This window comes from Taeniopygia guttata, chromosome 15 (genome assembly GCF_048771995.1).
Source record: "Taeniopygia guttata chromosome 15, bTaeGut7.mat, whole genome shotgun sequence".
In the NCBI taxonomy this organism is placed as follows: Eukaryota; Metazoa; Chordata; class Aves; order Passeriformes; family Estrildidae; genus Taeniopygia; species Taeniopygia guttata.
In genome coordinates this window covers 5,858,655-5,879,532 of record NC_133040.1, presented here as the reverse complement: position 1 = coordinate 5,879,532, position 20,878 = coordinate 5,858,655, and the positions used below count along the sequence as shown (strand labels likewise).

The 20,878-nt window shown below is 46.4% G+C and overlaps 1 protein-coding gene across 1 annotated transcript; it reads right to left on the bottom strand.

Annotated features, from left to right (window-relative positions):
- Nucleotides 1-11,474: 11,474 nt before the first annotated feature.
- On the bottom strand, nucleotides 11,475-15,018 carry SDF2L1 (stromal cell derived factor 2 like 1). The gene is made up of 3 exons (XM_002199053.7): nucleotides 14,740-15,018; nucleotides 13,813-14,009; nucleotides 11,475-12,614 (listed from the first exon to the last, which is right to left on the bottom strand). The coding sequence occupies exons 1-3, from the start codon at nucleotides 14,906-14,908 to the stop codon at nucleotides 12,336-12,338; spliced, it is 645 nt and encodes a 214-aa protein (XP_002199089.1). The 5' UTR covers nucleotides 14,909-15,018; the 3' UTR covers nucleotides 11,475-12,335.
- Nucleotides 15,019-20,878: the final 5,860 nt, after the last annotated feature.

Below are 20,878 nucleotides of genomic sequence, written 5' to 3'. Positions count from 1 at the left end.
GATCAACATAAATCCAGCCACAGCTTTGAGGCCTATGATTAGACCTAATACCACTAGGTAGCTCATAGCATATTTACTGAAAACCAAGGCACAATAGAATTTTTTCCCTAGATCTGCTGATCTGCACTGCGCTTGCTCCACTGCAGCAGAGGGTGTACATTGCCTCTAGAAGGGCTGCCATAGACAGCCACTTCCCTGCAGGAAGCATAAACAGCTGGGCTTTAGGGCCATATCCTGCCACTGCTCCACAGTCCTTCATTTCAGCACAGATTGGGTAGGACATGTTCTGGCAATTACAACAAACTAAGTGCTAAGAAAGAGGATGAAGCATATAAAAAAATCTAAATCCTAGCTGTAATTGATCAGGAAAAAAAGGTATACACTGTTAAGTCCTCCAGAGAAACCTGTTCAGATGGGATACCTGGAAGTACATTCCCTTCCTAAAAAGCCCTCCAGTAAACATCCTGTTTCCATCCAAAGGGAGTAGCAGGTGCCCAAACTGCTCCACTGGAGGTTTGACAATGGCATTATCTATCCAGCTTTTCAAATGAAGCCTGGCTAAATCTGTACACAACTTCTGAGACTCCAGCTAAACCCTTCCTGGGAATGGAAAGCTTCCCCAGGCAAAGCTTGGCTCTAGCAGCCCTGCATTCTTGCAAAGGACACATCCCTCTGCTCAGAAGTGAACAGATGGGGAGAAAAGTCTCAAAGCATCAGAACTTTAAAACAGTGCTCTTCTCTTTAGTGTATTATCACCAGAAGCTCCATGGGCAGAGATCTCTGCCATAAGGATCTAGCAGAACAGCAGGTGGGTGGATAATTGAGAATAGAAGTTCCTTGGGGCAAACCAAAATAGTCTTTGTGGCACTGCATGAAACTAGGTACAGTTCCTAGGCTCAGCATCAGACACTGACTCCGTAAAATTCCTGCTTACTCACTCACCTGGGAGATAGTTGAACCTTTTAAACATCTTGAGACACAGAGTAATCAGATGGTGGGGATAAGCTGCTGTCATGGTAAAAACTCAAATGTATAATTTTGCTTAAATGTAATAAGTCAAAAATTTTATAGAGTCACTGTGCTACTACTGCAACAAATAGCAGAGCCCTGGCTCAAACAGCGGTATACTAACAAGCAATACCTTTGTCAGGAGCTGCTATATATTTGTGAGCAGTTTGCCCAATTAAAATCTATGGGGAGTTACACTGACTACAAAAGCCACCATCACACAGTGCTAGAAACAAACAGGTTTGTTCCACCACTGTGAATTCTTGTCATATTTCAAAACAAGGTTGGGGTGATGGCCATCTGAGTTTACACAGCACTCCAGCACAAGATTCTGTTACTTAGTTTTCTTTTCACAGCAGATACACCTTTTACACATCTCTAGATTATTTTGAAAAATTCAAACAAAAGGGAGGCTTTGTTCTGAGAGGAAAAAATCAAAACCTTCCCATTCTAAAGGAAAAGGGGATCTCTCACCAACCCTAGAGAAGTATGGAGGTCATCTTCATGTGCAAGCTGTTACAGACACCGAAGAAGGAGAAAAGCTAAGGATTTCTCGCTGCCTATCCCCAAACACCAAGTGATTAACTTAGGACATTTATAGCAGTGTTTGGTGCAAGTGAAAGAGTAGTTTTGGTTGAATGTCTGAATTCTCTGATCTCTGAATTCCCTTCTACCCCTTGTTTCCCTGTTCATGCACAGACAACTTTACCAAAAGGTAAATTTTTACAGGAAGTTACAGGAAGAAAACTTAACAAACAAACAACTACCGATTTCTTCCCCATCCCTCAAAATTTCACATACACACACACACACAAAGAAAAAAAAAAAAAAGAGGGGGAAAAATAAAAAAAGAAAAAAGGAACACACACACCCGGGATAATTTAATTAGAGGCGGGAGAATCAGGATAATACTTATATCAGGAGTAGCGAAGCCGAACTGTTTTCCACTTGCACCCTGTATTACGGAAGACAGTGGGGTAAGGGGTCTTTAAAGCCTGGGCGAGCTGAATGAATGGGTCTCGGCACTACAGCGGGAGGGGCAAAGCCCCAGCCTGCCCTCCCCCTCCGGCGGCGGAGCGGCTCCCCGGGCCGGGGGAGGCTCCCCGGGCTCCGCTCCGCGCCCGCTGCCCCGACGGCGCGGCGAGCACCGTGCGGCCGGCGAGCGGCACGGGCAGCCCCAGAGCGCTGCCGCCGGCAGAAAGAAAGGGTTTCGGTGCCCGAGGCTCACTTTCGGTGCTCGGCAAAGGCCAGTGCACCGCAGCCGGCTGAGCCCGACAGCTGCTGCCGGGTGAAACCGGTCCCCGCAATCGGATCGTTTGGGGGTTCCGAGGGCCTCTGGCTCGCGGCTCATGAGGGGATCCTGCTGACAGTCGGTCCCGCCGCTTTGTTCGCAGGCTCTGATGAAAAGGAAGGCTTCAAGCCTGAGGATCTTTCCCCACCGTGACATAGGGAGGCAGAGGACGGCCCCCCTTCCGTCGGGGAAGGTGTGCTAGAAGCCACTGCCTTACCCTGTGTGAAAGGCTGACGCGAAAAGTCACCTCTGGCAGTCCCAGCAAAGACGGGGAGGACAGGCTCAGAGCAAAGGGGAAAAGGGGAAAAGGGGACACTGGCTAAAACCACTTCTCGACATAGACGTCTTGAAATTTTTTTATTAACTTGGGGGCACACAATAAACATCATTTGAGGGGGGATGACACAGCAGGAGCAAGTATTGTTCAGACTACTCAGTCACACATTTCCAATTATCTCTGCCCAAAATACCTCTGCCCGAAATGCAAGAACATCTTTCCCTGGCTCTTCTCTATTCAATTTAAACCCACGGATGTACATAAATGCCCCGGAGACAGCCCGCTGCTGCCCCGACCGTGCCGTCGGGAAAACACCTCCCGGGCCCTCCAAGGGGCTTGGGGGTGAGCCGCCGCACTGTGTTTTGCCGCATTTTCCACAAAGGAGTGAGTGAGAGTCTCGCACCTGCAGCCGGTCATTCCCGGCGGCAAAAGCAGCGGGCGGAGAAGGGCTGCGAGGCGTGGGGAACCCGTGTCACCCCGCAGGCTCGAGCAGGGGCCACAACACCCCGGACCAAAGAGGGGCTGGCTCCCAGCGGAACACCCAGCCTCCCTCAGCCGGGCGGTAGCGGCCGTGCCCAGGCTCCCATCCGCTCCTGGTCACCCCACAGCCCCTGGACCGCGGACAGGGACAGGCAAAAGTCCCTACCTTCGAGGGACAAGGTGCCCGTCGCCATTTTAACCTGCTCCGAGCAGCCCATGGCAGAGAGGCAGCGGGTGATCTTCCCCCACTCTGCGGGAGAAGGATATTGGGGAGGGAAGGGGTTCACCTGGGCAGCCCTGGGCATGTCACTCTGTCTTCCTGCTGGCTTCTTGGGCACCTGCCCCAGAACCCAGAGCATTGCTCACAGACAAGGCAAAGAAAACCTATAATTTTCTCTTCCAGATGGGACGAAGAAGCACTAACACGTTTTTGGGATCACTCAGTTCTGCAGCTACAAACTGAGTACTGCTCATCAGTACCTTAAGCATAGCTCTGCCTATTAATTCCAAAAGATCCCTGGACTTCAGCTAACATTTTATGATGATGGAATTTTATTTTAGGTTAAATACTAAGGAATTCTTTCAGTATAAACCATAGTGTCTCAGACTGAACAACAATCACTTTTCCTTCAGTTTCTTAAGGCACCAGATATAAGATAATATGATCTAGTGTCAAGGTGGTTTTCTGACAAGAACTATCTAGACTGGGCAAATTTCCTATGCAGAAGAGCTCAGAAAGCAGGTTGGAAGGGAAAGCAACATTCGGCATTTATTATTATCTTCCCTTCAAAGCATCTTTTAATGTAGCATCCCACTCAGGAGCAGCCGCCTGGCGCAGCATGTCCTCCCCGGTGGGGCCAGTGCCGTGGCACGCAGCCGGCGCAACCTCCGCTGCCGGAGCTCCGCCGCGGGGTCCCAGCCAGGAGCGTGCTGTGGGCAGAGCAGGAGCCGCCCCGGCGGCAGGTTCGTGCTGAGGATGCTGAACCACCTCCCCTGGCCAGCTCCCATTGTACGTTCGCTCCACGCCTGCGCCCTGCCCCTCGCAGCCCCCGCCCCTGCCCTGCACCGCCGGGCTCGGAAACCCTCGCTCTCCGTCACTGACACGCATATTCACTTTGTTCTGATGTTCCCCACATTCGGGACCCCACCTCCCCGTCCCTGCAGAACAAGAGTTGCGGGGTTCACTCGCTCCCCGGCTCGGCTTTCGGGTGTCGCTGGGGAAGAAGCCGAAAAAACCTGCTATGTCAAATTTCCAGTCTTGGGAGGGTTCTCAGGCTTTTCTCTGCCACCCACTCCTGCTCTCCCGGAGGGCGGTGTCCCTTCAACTCCATCTGCCGCTTCCAAAAAAATCACAAGTACCTCTACCTTTCTGAGTAGGGAGGAGGGAAGCTGTGCCCTCCCAGTTGCGAATTTACCCCTTAAAGACCGAATCTGTTCCCTCTGGTCGGATCGCCCCTCCCCGCCCTCTGCCGAGCAGCGTCCCTCCTGTCCTCTGGCGCCCAGCTTTAGCCCTGGGAATGGCAGTTTTCCTAAGGGGCGTCACGAAGCACTTCTTCCACCAGAGCCGAGACCGAGGGGCTCCGAGGCTGCTGGGATTTCTTGAGAAAGATTTCAGTTAATTGCTCACAATAAACAGCCGCCCATACCATGAGGGAAAACAACGCACATTGAGAGAGACAAATATTTTAACATTTTAAACTATTTTGCCCTTGAGACTGAAGTCTCCAAGCTCGACTGAGAGCCAATCTCACTGTGGGCTTGTATTGCTGAGGAAACGCAGCACAACATAAACGTGTTTTGCTGTGCAGCTCTATAGAAAATTGCCTGCAGCTTGACAGTAATCATCTGCACATCCGCACCTAGCAAAAGCAGAGGTAATGTGTTCAAAAGTATAATATTTGCAAGAGAGAGCAGATGGTGCTCCCTTGGGCGCAATTTCAGGAGAAGCCTTGCATTCTGCACTTCTCGAGGTCTGTTTTACCCGCACAGGTTTAATGCTATAAGAGCTCTATATTTTTTTTCTTTGGCAATGGGGTCACAAACACACTCAACGCTAGCCCAGCGTAAGATGTTGCTGGCACGCGTCACGACCCTTCCTGCTTTGAACAAGCAGGGAGGATACAAGCGGAGTAGACAGGTGATTAAACAAGTGCCTATGTGATTACTTTCCCGCATCACATTCCGTGTGCCCGCCGAAGCCAGTTACCGAGCTAGATGGGTTTGTACTAGGACGGGAACTGATGAGAATGCATTACGGCGTGATTCTCTCGCAGTGTCAGCAGCCGGACAGGGCCGGAAGCTCTCTCACAAGCCATATAAAAGCACGGTAAGAACACCCCTAAGCACGAAGGCCTCCGGGCGTCCTTGATGCGGGATAAGCAATCAGGGCCCCCGTGAGCCTGTCAGCTCCCTCTCCAGGGCAGGTACTGACTGAGTCCCCTCTGTGTTTTCTCGGCACAAGAAGGCACAACGATTCGGTTTTGCAGCCTTTTGGGCTCTTGAACTACTGGGCTTTAAATTTGCCGCCTGGCCAGAGGAAGTCGGGTGAAGGCAGAGGAGGAATCGCCCTCTCCGCTGACCCATCGGACACGGGCGCTGCCCAAAGCAGCCCCGTCCGTGCCGCTCCCAGCCGCCGAGCAGCGCTTCACGGGAGACGCGCCGCGCCCAGGCTCTGCCGGGCCCGGGCTCTGCCCGCAGCCGGGGCTCCGGCGGGGCCGGCGCACACCGTGGGACCTCCCCGCTCCCTCCACGCCCCGCTGCGGCGGGCGAAGCTGAATAAAGAGACGCCGATCGTGCCCAGCAGAGAGGAGAGGGATGGGGGTAGAGTGAGCCGTGAGAACAATTTCGCTAAGAGAATGAGTGTCTCCTGCCAGCGCCCAAGGATCGCCGTTAGCAGCGGCTGGCATGCAAATTACTGGTACCCGGAATCCCTGAAGGTTCCTGAGCGAGAGCATCTTTCCGCTAGACATGAAAGAATATCGGCAGGCGGCGGATGCCGAGAAACCCAAATTGCACCGCCAGCCAGACATGCAGGAAAAAAAATCACGTTCTTTTGGCACGTGCACAAAGCCCTCGGCAATAACTGCGCTGGTAGGAAGGGGAGCTGGACCGCCGCTTGCTGTCCCCACTGAGGACGGCTGGCGGGGCGCGATGTGGGTGATCCACGAAGCCAGTGGGAGCTCCATCCCCGCAGGATGGCTGGGAGAAATCTCGCAGTGGCTCGCAAACCGATACCGTGTCCGTAAGAGATGGCAGCTCGGCTTTCATCCTCATGCCAAAGGGAATCCTCGGTGGATGGCACAGGATCTACTCCAGGGGAAGCGGTCCAGCAAGAGCCGAGGAAAGCCAGGTGAGCTACGTTAGGGATAAGAGGTGTTCCTGTAACTACCACTGACGTGCAGCCTATGATAGTTAGGAACAGATCGTTTTGTTTTAGCTTTTACTATCGAGATCTTGCGAAGTGCAATGCGTTTTTTAGTACATGACAGGACAAGGAGAGCTCCCTTTTTAACGATCCTTTTGTGCGTTTTCTTTCCCACCGAGCAGAAAGCAGTATTTAATTTTACAATACAGATAATTGCCTTAAATGTACACTGTAAGCAAACAGACTTCATCCTTGGCCGCATTTCAACAATTCTAAAGAAAAACAGTAAACAGAAACGCCTGAAGCACCGCTTCAGAGCTTATGCTAATGTTTTAAACTTCCCTTCTAATAACCGAGCAGTACATGACTTGGCAGAGCGCACCTAAGGAGGCAGGGCCGCACGGGCGGTCTTGCAGCAGCTGATCGCCTTAGCAGTGTAACGCGGGGGAAGCGGATGTTATTTGTTTCCCCCCGAAGAGTATAAATCTGCGGCGATCAAAGCTGCGCTGCTGAAACCCTGCCGGGCTGCCAGAGGCACACGGCTCGCAGGCAGGCAGCGCTGGGGAGCGGCGCGGAAGGCGGAGGAGCAGCGCTGACTAGCGGCCGCCCCTTCCACCTCAGAGCGGCCCTGCCCGCATCCACCCCACGCAAGTTATTATACAGCTCATCCACAGGGTTGTCCCCTAGGCAGGACAGAGTAGCCACCAGCATTTAAGCGCACAGAAGAGAAGCTCTCGTGTAGGGGCTGTCTGCGGGCACCGCCAAGCCAGGCAGCCGCGGGAAGGCGGCTGAAGTCAGCCCGACCCTTCCAGGCTGCAGCAGCCGGGCACGCAGAGATGGGGCTGTGAAAGCATCAGTAGAAGAAAAATAACAACATCGGGCACCTACTGCGTCTTAAGTTCAGTTGTGGTTTGAGTTGCACTTAGATTCACCCCACCTACTTTGATTTTCAGCACAGCACACACTTGTACTAATAATGAGTACTCTTACAAAATGAGGCCGAGGTGGATAAATACATAACCATCATGAAAACCAAGCAAAGAGCCACAGCTCTGAGGCAAAGCTCAACAGTCCTCCACACAGCCAAAGCCAGCACCCACACATTATTTTTCCAACTTAAAGAAAACACATTGGAAGTAATCACACAGCTTTACAGCTTGTACACGTTCTGATTAATTTGTAATGTATTTTGTAAGGGTTTGGGACCCTTGAGATGTCATACAGCTTCTAACGCTTCTTGTCCTAATGAAGCAGGACACCATTTTCCCAAAGGAGAGGAAACAGATGAATCCCTCACAGAATAGCAGCTTGAATCAGTATCAGAGCTATCACAGGATTCCACTGTGAACTTTATGCTAATTTAGAATTAGCACAATACCAAATATAGTAAAGAGGTTTTCATTATCAGTGAAATTTTATGCAATTTAAATAGAAAGAAGCATTGAACAGTGCAGCTGCTGAAGTCTACTTTTCAAGGTGCTCACTATATTCCCTCCTTGCTCACACACACCCAAAATAAACCAGTACTGTCCTCAGAGAAATTGGTTGACCATGTCTCAATCAATTTCCACGCATTACTGCAATTACAGCAAGTTTGATTCAGGAAACAGATGAGAAGAACCTAATGCTGGGTTTCCCTCTTTTGCACATAAAATAAATTCCTATATGTAAATACCGCACACCCTATAAAAGAATTTATAAACATGGGAGCACTAAGGTGTTTAGAATATCCCTGGAAGAGGTATGAAATACTTATACCTTTAAGTTCCTAAGGTTTTTCAAAATGCTTAAAGTTTATTAATGTTTGTGACCTGCATGCATTTTAAACCCTAAGGTAATGTTCAAATTGCCTTGTGTTTCCCATGTAACTCCAGGTTGGTAAGGCTGAATGTTTTGTTCTTCCTTGAGGAAGAAAACCATCCCCTGTGCTTCCTACCCCACAGGATAGAACCAAGCACAGTGAAGAGGAAAACACTTCCTGAGCTTCAAATATTCCTGTTTAACTTCTTTTCTTGCTTCCTTAAAAAGCTAAATGATACAACCACAAGTGCTGTCTTGTAACCCCAAACACATGAATTCCTGAAAGGCAGCTGATGAAACAGCCGTGTTATGAAGCAATTAATTATCAAATATAATTGATGGGTGGCCCAGGGTTGGATTACAGGAGATGTTTTTAAAGAGAAAATTGCAAAACCAAAAGGGCACAGATGCAAACTCAAAACTAGGATAGAGGGGCAATAGCATTAGACACCCTACATACACAAATCTCTGATAGGCTCTCCAACAGTTCTCAGCTGCCAGCAGGGAATTTAGCAAAGAGGTAGCAAGGATGCCAAGGGAGTCAGACACCAGCAGGATGCTGCTGCTGGAAGAAGACACTGCTACAGTTCAGTCTTTGTCTAGGCCAGGTGTGAAATGTGGTGCATCTACAGTGTCAGCTACTGCTTCAGGGCTGGGGAAGGCAGGCAGAAGACAAGAGAAGATTCAGCAAAACTAACAGGCTTAGAAATACTGCTGAGTGAGAGTCATTGTTACAGGCTTGCTTTGACTGTATTTGTTTCCTCTTTAAAATGATATGATAATTTAACCTAATAAGAGCAGATATACCCAATTAGTATTCCTAAACACAATAAATTAAATTTTGGTTATACCATTTAAATATAATCACTGGTTTATATTTAGCCTCAAGATTCAGAATAAAGAATCAGTAAGCAACACAGCCCTTCCAGAACACTGGAAGAACTAAACCCAGGTTTCATTCATCCTGACTAAAAAGTCAAAATGTGTGGCAAGTGTTCATATGTCGAGCAGTTGTACAGAGCTTTAAAGAGTTTCCAGAAACAGAGTAAAAATGTCTGTAGGCACACACTTGCCTCCAAAATTAACATATCTAAGAAACTCTTTGTCATTTCATATTGAACTAGATATAGATATATGTGTAAAATGCACTATTGACAGATTTCAAAGACTGACTAGCAACTATTCCTGCTGAGAACAATTATAAATACAGATCCTTCTAATTCATTCCCCAAAAGCCTTTCTGATTTCTTAAAGGAGAAGTACAAAGTAACATTGGTGCACCTTTTCAGAGAGTTCTTGTAGTAAAAAAGTGAGAAACAGGTAAGCAACTGTCAGTTATTTGAAAGAATTCTTTCCTGCTAGCATCAGAAGTCAAAATCAATAGGTTTCATTTAACTTTTCAAGTTTAAATACAGAGAATTTTGATAGGAGGTATAATATGTATCACTTTAAAATAAAGGAAAATAAATAAAACAGAATTCCCAACTTTTATATCTACATTTCATGTTTTACCCTCAGGCCCCAAGAGCTTTAGGCAGATAAAAAAATCATATGGAAAACAAACACCACCATACAGCAATACAGAAACAGATTCTCCAAGTCTCTAATCCTTACCCATTGGGGGGAGGACTAAAAGTTGAATTTTATGTGCAGACATAGTAAATAAAAATACCTGATTCACACTCTGAAATCTCAGTACTTGCACAGGACCACAAGCCATCATTTTTCACAGCTATAATTATTGCACTTGCTACATTAACATGACTTTTGTAGCCAGAATTCAGCATGCTAGGAGTACCAGTAGTTCTTGGACTACTATATTACATCTTTCCAAAGTAAGATGTACTTCAAACAGCCTTATTTGAGAGTCCTTCAGGCCACCACTTATAGTGATAAAAATTGGGGCATTCAAGGGTATATTTGTGTGTGGCAGCTTGGTTCTTTTAGGAACAAAAGGTGCAAACATTTTTCAGAACAGAACATAATAAAGTAAGCAATAAAGGCTAAAAGTTTTTTCACAGCCTCACCAAATCAATTTGGTTCAAATCCAGAACAGAAAGTCAAAGGTCCAGTGAGATCCCACTCAAGCATAATAAATAAGACTGAAAACCACCTTTGCCAAGGACAGAAACATCCAGGCACATACAATCATTGGGTGGGGATTTTACCTGGCACATAGACCAAGATGAGCCCCACAGCTCTAACCCTTCTCAGCCAGTTTAGAATTCCACGGGTGCACAAACACTAAGCCCATATGGTGTAGGCACAAAGCCTTTTAGCTCTTAGTGAACTTAGAGAATTCATTGCCAAGACTATTTCTTCCTCCTCTCAAACGCCACCACATTTTTTGTGTTTATGTGTGGACCACGTTCAAAAGAAAAGCTCTCCTTAAAAAGGGAAAAGCTTGTTTATGCAGGTTTGGTTTGTTTTTAAATAGTTATCCTTTTATAGCTATAACCTCAATACCAATTAGTCAGGAGTATCAGTGAACCTGAAACATTAATCACAGGAAAGTTTACTTCTAATACAAAACAGCAAAAGCCAGTCTATTTAAATTCCAAAATGCCTGCAATCCTTACATTGCCTTGCAATCCCAAATACACACATGCAACTAAAATTACTAAAAAAGCGTTCTTACCTTTTCCTTTGAAGAAAAATAGCAAGGTACACCAGAAATGCTGTTACAGAAGTTCCTTGTTCCATAGGGTTTGGACAGATCTCCCCAAGCAGGAAATCCTTAAACAAAGCCTGGAGCCAGCCTGGGCTGCACTCCTGCATGAGGTGCACAGAGCAGCCCGCTGGATTTGTAAAGCTGAACTCAAGTGCCTACTGCACCCTCTCAACACAACACCAACACTGCAGCTCCTGACTGGAGCTGTAAGAGCACTAAATCAGTTTCCTGCTTCCTTGACTGATTGACTAATGAGCACAGTAATCAGTAAACTATTTACACATGGAAACAAGAACACCTGAATGTTCTGACTTTTCTCACTCATTCAGTGAGCTTTTCAATTTGATACAAAATCATAAATACATGGTATTTTGAATTTTAATCAGTATTTCCAGTAACACTGTGTAAAAAATGTGAAGAATTAATTTATGTTCAGAGAGGAACACAGCAATTCTTAACTTGTTCAGTGAAGATTCCTTGCTAGCACTCCAGTGCATACCACTCTGTCAGAAATCCATGACCAAACCATTGTCTCAGATTTTTTTTGCTCTTCTGGATTCACACATAAAAAAGCCCACATAGGTGTATGTCTCACTATTTATTCACTTGGATTGTCATATTGATCTTGTAGAGTGACACAGAAGCCAAATTTAACCGTTCCTTTACACCATAAGAAACTCTGTAAAATTCAAATATTAATTAAGCAAGCAGCAGTTTTCTGCACCTGTTCATAGAGCAGAGCAGCCTTACCAATGGACAATCAGCTGTACCACCACTACTAGAACATCTGAATTTCTTGGACAAAGTACAACTATTAAAATGTTGTCTTCTTACTCCAACATACACTATATTTTCAAGTCTTCTAATACAATACAGAATTAAACTCTCATAAGGCATTGGATGCAATTTTCAAATGGATACTTTTTTTAACTCAAAGACTGAATAGCTGAATGTAAGTCATTCAAAAAACACCATATTTCAGAACAATTTTTCCGTTTCTACTCAATCCATCTCCTCATCAATAACATTCTTCCACTAGGATGTAGAAATCAGTTTCTAAATATTTAATTACAGCTGGAAAAGATTACAAAATACAAAGTTTTATTGTACTTGAGACTAGAGAAAAGTATTACTTTCATTTTTTAATTTTCTTCAAATTCAAGAAAAAGTAACAAGCAAACAAATGACAACAAAACCTAACAGATGTATGAACTAGTTGCACCAATAAAGCTTGGAAATTCAGAAAGGACTTCACCAAATAAATGTCAGTGGCTGAACCTGGCAGAAGCCATTCCCCACAGAAGTGCTGCATTCCTAGAATGAACTAATGCCCTTCAGTAACACAGAAAATCAGTTACTTAGGCAAGGCAGGACTTAGAATAAACCAAGGATTAGCATCTCCAAACACTGGAGTCAAACGAAGCATTTTGGATCCCGTGTCAATTCAGAGCTCATCGTGTTTTGCAGGGTCCAGACTGGGTTTGATGAAGACTCCCTCCATGGCTTTCCAATAGTTGTGGTGGTTGGCAGCAGGCATGCCATGAACTTCCCGCTGGCCTCTAATGGGGTGGCCGTACTGCTCCCCCGTGATGGACAGGAACACCTCAGTCCCCACGTGCTTGAAGCGCACGGCATCCTCCCGCTCCCAGTAAGTCCCACTGCACTGCACAATCCAGAAATCCAGGTCATCTCCTTCGCCATCATTCCCAAAGGCACTTACTTCCTGTTAGAGACACAAGCTTCCTGAAGTAAAAGTGTAAGCAAACACCTCCAGGACACACAGACATCAACCACAGACCCAGCACAGTTCAAAGACAAGGATGGGGAAAGAAGTGCCGTTGTTTTGCTTTGTCAACAATTACCTTAGCCAGAAGCAGAAAGGTTCTACCAGACAATCTGAACACAAAGTGCCAACAAACTCCAACCTGTTCTCTGAGCAAAAAGTGCTGGAAAAACTCTAAATAAAACAAAACCCCACAATGACAGTTGAATAGTCTTACCTTAATGACAAGATACAAAGTGTCTACACTGAAAAATGAAACCCAGACGAAGGTTTCAGAGTAAATCTTTCCCTTAAACAATTCTTTTGAAAAGTTATTTTCCCATCATGTTTAATTATCAGATTATCAAGATACCCTACACAGAGATGAACCTTATTACTTCAGCCACTTTACTCACGGTGAAAGAAAAATTTTTCCACAAAGAGTCACATCATCCAAGTTTGAATGTAACAACCTATCTACACAGCCTGATGGAAGACTGACATGACTAACAACAAAAATCTTCCAACAACTCCATTATTTACAAGAGATCTTCAATCTTGGAAAGGTATTTGTTCTGGGGCTGAATTACAGTTAGAAATTACACTTTTTTAGATAGGTACAAAATTGTATTTAAGTATGATTACAAGAGCAGTTCAGTTTTCCTGTGGAAGGAGGACAGAAAAATATGAACAGTGTAACGAAATAGAGATAGCAAGAAGACAAATGAGATTAACAGACTGGATCACCAAGGAACACGGACATAGGAATGCCTAATGTTATAACACATGACTAGTTGCCTGGCTCTAGAGCAATCTTCACAATGTTGAGAGAGATACTCAATCACCTGCATCTAGAAAACATCAGACATTTCAGAACAGCCTTCCCAGCAGCAACAGTGCAGAAAAAGAAAAAAAAGCAGATTTGTTAAAAGTACTGTGAAATACCAGTGCTGGCACATACTGTGTTACCTCTGTCAAGAACTGAAATACATCATTTTAAGATGCAGAAAAGCCTATACTTGAATCTGGATATGCACAGACATACTGCTGTTGGTAGCTGGTACTCAAGTCTGAGTCTCCAAAAACCCAAGTAACTGGAGAGACTATTGTCAATAGCATGCACTACTTGTACAAAAGCTTAAGATTTAAACCAACTCACTTGGTTATTGGAGAGTGGTGATGGGAAGTGATGAGTGTGCAGATTTTTCCCAGTGTTAACGTGGGTAAGTCGTATGGCTTGCCCACATTTCACTGGTGTCCCACGCTGGCAACCGTTGTCACTCTTCCCACGGATCCGCCAGTAGCTGTTGGCATCATCTGAAGCTTCAACTGCTGTCACTGACTGCTGCCCACTTCCTGTTTGAATAGAATTAAATGACACAAGACTTATCCAGCCTCCCCAGTTCAAAAAGACACGAGAAAACTACAGAAGTTTGCTTCAACGTTGTCATGCCTTCATGTTTACGAGCTGCTTAATTCTCACAGTCCATTTACTGACTGCAAAAGGAATGCAGGTACCAAATCATCTTTCAGATGGAAGCAGTGAAACACAGCATGTGTTAGCAGATGCAAACTGTCAAAGTTCATGGTGAATGCAAGAAAAAAATCTGATCCATGACAGGTACTATTCACACCATCCCACTTTTATCAAAAATACTATCAAGGTCTTCATGTTCCCCAACAGACCAGCACCCTCGTTGCCAGGACAGACACTGGAAGGTACTGCTGAGGGCCTGGACACTGAGCAGGGCTTATCTCAGGGACGAGGCCAAAGCACCCCTGTCACATCCCGACTCCAGGGCCCAGAAAGCAGCTGACACATCTTCCTGTCCCACAGGCCTCGGCATCCCTCTGTCCCTGTCGTGTCTCCAGCCCACCCCTAAACCCCATCTCCGGCCTGCCGCTTCCCTCTGCACCAAGAATATGAACCTCGGAAAAACCCAACTTCCTCCACCCTCCCCACAGCCCTCACTGCCTGCCCGCCCCCGCCATTTCCCTGTCAGGCACCACCTGTGCCCCCCGCTTCTTCGGCCCCTCACAGCCCGTGCCCCGCCATTTTCCAGCTCCGCGGCCAGGCCCTGCTCACCGGAGCCGTACTTGACCTCGTGTGAGTGGAGCCGTACGCTGTGGCGGGTGTTGAGCAGCTTCAGCACCGAGCCGCAAGTCACGGCGCCCGGCGCCGGCTCCCTGCCGTGGCACAGCCCGGGCAGCAGCGCCAGGAGCAGCAGCGGGAAGAGGCGGCGGCCGCCCCGCATCGCGCCGCAGCCGGCCGGCCCCGCCGGCCCCTCAGCCCCGCCGGCCCCTCAGCCCCGCCGGCCCCTCAGCCCCGCCGGCCCCTCAGCCCCGCCGCCACTGTCGCCCTCAGAGCGGCGCTTCCGCTCCCCCGCGCGGGCCCAGCGACCGCCCTGCCCACCGCCGCGCTCAGCCAATCCCCGCCCGCCGTCCGCCCCGCCGCGCGCTCTCATTGGGCTACAGCGAACCGGCGAGGAGGGAGGTAGCCAATCAGAGAGCGCGGCGTGGCGGCCCCCCCCATGAGGACGCGAAGGATAACGCGGGCGCCGCTCCCTCACGGGGCTGTGCTGAGCCTGCGGCCCCGGGCCCCGAGCGGTGTCACCTCCGGAGCGGTGTCACCCCCGGAGCGGTGTCACCCCCGGGGCAGCGCTGGCACTACTCTGCAGTTTGCCCTTGCTGAGAACGTAGGAGGAGAGGCCAGGTCTGTCACTGCCACTGTCTTTCACTCGTCTAACGTGGTCTGGGCTGTATGAAAAATTACAGCCAGGTCAGGCTGAGGGGTTGTTAAAGGGCCTTGACGGAAAAGGCGCTGTGGGTAGGACCGTTCAGTTATTACCAGAGCAGGCAAGGACAAATGTCCTCCCAGCGAGAGCAGTGTCAGAGCCAGACCGGCTCCGAGTCACAGCCAGGTACGGGCAGTGTTTAGCTCCAGCCTCGGGGAGCCGCAGTTGCACTGTCAGGTCAATCAGCCCCCGCTGTTCCATTCAGGCCACTTCCAGCTCAGAGCTGGCAGGCGGCACATTTAGGTCTGCTCCTCCCTGCAGTTCTGCCTCTTAGAATGGAGTAAATATCTAGCCGTTTGGGGGATTTACAGAGAAAAGTAACACAGTGTTGGAAAACAAAGGGAATTCATGTTTGTGAAGTGACTTGGATGATAATGCATTGCAGCTCCAGTAATTTCTGGATTATATTAGAGCTTGTAATTATAGGGCATAATATAGTTTCTAATTATAGGGCATAAACACTACACAAATAAGAACTAGCAATGGTTGCTGTAACATTAAGCTGTAGCAATAACATAACATCTTTGCTTTTGCATCGCAGAATTCACCTTCTGTGCTTCAATCTTTTGCAAAATTCTTATAACTAAGAAATTATTAAGCTCTATTCTGCAGAAAAAAATCTGCATAAATTAACATACATACTGTCCTTTATTGCATAGTTTGCAAACTGAAGAAATACCCCCCCAAAAATCCTCAATAAGAGGTGGCCATTGACAAAGGACACTTGAACTCCTACACAGTTCTTTTACCTCTGAAACTGCTCAGTGGTTTGACCCGTGTACCACATCACAGCCTTGCGGGAGTCCCACGCAAAACTGAGTAATTCAAAGGAATTCAAAAAAGCAAAGATTTTGATCTTAGTGGCAAGGAAACAGGTAGAAGGGCTCCCACCTCGTGACTTACATCATTGTAATAATGGCATTTTGTCCTTGCAACAGCAAAAAACTAAAACACTGCACTTGATATTACAAGATGATTTAGAAAGCACATTAGTGTTGCTGGGTAGTGCAAACATCATGAGATGCTCAGCTGACTCTCTCTTCCACAAGTGTTAAAGCTGCAAGGTTTTTTCCTGCCCATGTGATACCACTCAATCAAATGGTTAGTTTTTTGTGCTGGCTTTGGCCTGTTTTCCATAACTATACCTACATTTGAGAAAAATCTCTGACTTAAATGCCAGGCCAGCATTAGAACAAGCCCAAGTCCTAAACACAGGTCACATATATGCGTATGCACACACAGAGTGTGCTTTCCTCAGGACTTAAAACTCAATTCCTAGTGCTGGAGGTATAAAGCTTTACTCACAGAGAAGCAAAAGCTCCCCCACTGATAGTCAAATGCCATATTTTTACATCATTCCAAGCAGCCTTACTGTTCTAAGAGAACAACAGTCAGTTTCCTGATGTCAGTTTGCAGGAGATGCTTGGCACTGCCAGGGCAGCCCTGCTCTTGGGTGGTGGCAGGTTGGGTCTGGGAGCCATCCTGAGCCGTTTGGAATTTTGGGAGGGGCAGCCCACTCGGGGTCACAGGCGCCTGGGTGGGGTGCAGGCCCCTGGACACGAATGCTGTCCCTTTTCTGTGGGAAACAAAACTCTCCACCCCAGTTTTGCTTCTGTTTTTATAACTGGGGCAAAACCAGATGTCTGTGGTTGCCATTTTAGCCGTGGAAAATCAATCATATGGGGCTTTAGCTGGCACCTGTCTGTCTTTATGGGAGGTCGCTCAGTCTCAGTGCATTTAGTGCCGTTTACATGGTGCTCCCTACAATGCTTTTCAGTCCCACTTTAGACACATAATTGGGTTAGAACGGTTGCCAACAAAGAGCCCATCAATGCCTAACACCCACGGCAATTAACAACCATCTCATTGCCACAGGGCCCTCTATTGTTTCTGGTAGATTGTTGTAAACTCCCGGTAAAATTGCGTCAGGAATTATATGGCTTCACCTTGGTAATGGGAACATCAGCTTTTTTCTTTTTTTTTTTTTTGGTAGGAATCTATGATTCTTGTAAATGTACAGAAACAAAGTAATTCAACAGTGCTGTAAAAGGGGAGGATGTAAAATGTAACCACATCTGTAGCCTTCATCTACTCAAACACCCCCCCCCCCCCCCCCGCCCCATCCTTATGCATAATTGATTTTCAAGCATTTTGGAAACTCCTACCATTTCCACTTAGGTGCAGCTGTAGGTTTAACCTGGCCCTCCCTGAGAAAATGACTGAGCAGTGCCAAATGCTTTTAACATGCAGGAATGAAAAATCTGTGGCACAAGAAAATTTCAGAGGGTGTATGCTTACCCAAACCAACAGATTATAGAAAAATGATATAGGTTTTATATTTGCCTATGTTTAAGATGCTTTTGTATTATTCCCCCCCCCATTTTCCCTGATAGACTTGCAAGCTATTTACCCCACCTTATACCCCTCCCTTACCATATCCTCATCAGTTCACTTTCCTACATCCCTACTCCTGAGCTGCTGTATAAAAACTGCCCAGGAATAAATCCATCGTGTCCCACCCCAAGAGCCGTGCCATCGCTGTGTGTCCATGCCGGAGCTGCCGATAACTGGGATTGCAGCACTCGCAGGGCACAGCCGCGCCCCCGCCGCAGCCACCCAGCACGCCTCACGCTGCAACAATGGCATTGGAAAAACCTCTGGACATCTGTTTCAGTGGTAGGTAAATATTAATGTAATTCTGAAAATTCCACAGAACACCTATGCATCTTTTATGATAACTTTCAGAGATGTCAAACTGAATTCCTGATGCAATCAAACAGTTCATGGAATCAGATAGTCTAGGTTTAGTTATTAATGTGCACAGTTAAACTGTACCTATTTTGGACCCAACATTTAATTGCCTAGGAGAAATATTCCCCATCTCAACTCTTTTTTGACCAGATCTCTTTGTATATTTTAAGAAACCTCAACATCAGGCAAAGAGGTATCTGGAAAAGGAATATGCAGCCTTAACATCATCTCAACCCCAGTTAGAAGTCACAGATGCTGTAGTTTAGTTCATATTCAAATATTTTTTTTAACCACACATTAGACATGGAAGGAAATGCAGCAGAGAGAAAATAACCCTCTGAAAAAAGGGAGAGTGGATTAAAACTCACCATCCATGAGCTACAGTGTCACCAAGGACCAGAGGCTTGCTAGATGCATCAAGAGGGATTTGAGTTTGGTGTTTTTATCAGTCCTCCATAATTTAATGCTGAGTGTCAAGTTAATAAGAAGGTCACAATGGCAGATTTTGCCTTTCAGCCACCTTGCTAGGACCACACACCTTGCCAGGCATTATTTTGTGCTGGTATAAATTCAGGTATTTCAGACATGGGTGAAGGAAGGTGACAGGTACTGCCTGGCTGTGTCGCATGGTAACCAGGGAAGACTTTCGCTCTTAGCAGAGTGAAATGCCCCAGAGTTTGGGGGTTTCAACCCTTTCTAGTGAAGATGGAGGAAGCTGTTCCATGGATGAAAAACTGTAGATTAAGCATTTCTACAGAAGCCACTGAACGTCAAAGATTTACAAAACCTCTGAGGCTGGAACAGAGAAGAAAATGTTTCCGTCTTTTCATTTAAAAAATTGATTTTATTTTTGTCTAATTTCAATGCCTTTTACACTTGTTGAAAGTTTACACTTTCAACAAAATTTCATTCAAGGAAAAGACAAACAAAATCCTACTGTGCTACCATTGTAATCCCACATGAACTAACTAACTGCAGCCAAGGGAACAAGAAAAAGAAAACACATTTTTTATGTCAACATGTAAACAAACACCTTTTTGGAAGCAGTAATTGTTGGAAAACACTTTTGTGAAATACAGAAAACATCAACATTTCTACTGATTAACTCAAAGTTCAGGGAAAAGAAATTTAAGCTCAAAAGCAGTGAAGCACTTGAGGATGGTGAAGGCTTCTTCTGGCATTTGTAGCTAAACGGAGGTAGGGCTGTGTTTTGTTTTAGTTAAGCTGGAAGATGCAGCTTCTCCTTAGTCCTGGCTAATGCAGCTCCACCAGAAATCCTGGCCAATGTGCTTGTCTTCACTGCAGAGGAAAGACTGTCCAGAGGAAGTCTGCTTTGCCTTTCAGCTCCAGGTTGAATTTGTAAGGGCCTTTCACCTCTGGGCTCTGTGAGGATCAGCTGCAAGGGGGATCCTGGCAGCCAGCTGTAGTGCAGGCTGCAGAGGGAACACTGCTGCTAAAGGGATGTGGCACAGGCCAAGGTTTGCTTGGTGCAGTGGCAGAAAGGATGGCTGGATAAACAGGTATGAAACCAGAAAAGAAAAGCTTCCAGGAAGTGCATTAAATATTTAAGAAGGATGTTACTGTTAATAGCATTAAATGCATACTAAGGTTAAGAAGGCTGAAAGGCCAAGCTTTGTCTAAGATTCTTATGTTGTGCCTCTCACCTGTGCAGAGTCAGGGAGCACTGGCAGTTCTAGAAAGAGGCAGAAAACCCCAGAGTTTGCATCGGCAAAGAGAAGAGGTGCTTATTTTATGATTCATGACATTACTTCAGAATTGTGCTGACTTCAGCTGTTACAGTAACAGCACTCATCAGTAAGTGAAGCCTCTTGGGGAATGTGGGCAGGCTGTGATGTTCATCTCCCAGAAGGGGAAGCAAGTAGCGGGTACACAAATATCTCCTCTGAAATGCCAAGGGCACTAGAAATCTCTACAGAACATCAAAAAGTTTTCTGTAACAGAGCCATACAACTATCAAATGACAGAAGAGCTCACAGGAATTGCCTGAATGAAGATTTAGCAAGTTGTCTACAGCATTTTAGCATGATGGATTTTGAATTTCATTTCATATATTTGTTTTCTAAGAGAAAATGTCACTGAAGAGGCAGAAGGCTGTCTTCCAGCTCTCACCATCATTTCCAGTAGCCATTGCTCATTTACATGAGCAGGGAAGAACAAGAAACAGAAAGAAAGCGACAACAGGTGTCCCCTCTTGATGCAGCAGAAGTTTCCCATGCTCCCAGTGCTGCCCATTTCGGGGCCTATAGGGAGAGCACAGCCTAGGAACCAAATTCTACCATGAACAATATTGCTACCACTCATTCTGATTTTATTTTTCTCCTTCAAAGTATCAAAATAAACTTACAAATTGTCATCCAAAACTTATCATCTGCCCCTCAAATTGCCCTCAGGCTAATGGAAACAAAGTTTTGTAGCAGTTTGCCACATGGACTGCAATTGATGAGAGCCTAAAGATCAACAGGGCTGCAACCTACCTCAACTCAGTGATTCCAAATTCCTTGTAAGGAGACAGACCTGGAAAACCACTACTCCCACAGATGTTCATTCCCCCACACAGATGTTTCGAAGTTCAGGTGTGAAAAGACTGCAATTTCCTCTGCTGAAGGGTGCTTCTGTCTCCAAACTGATGGTCCTTGCTTTGCTGAAGACAGTCAGTCT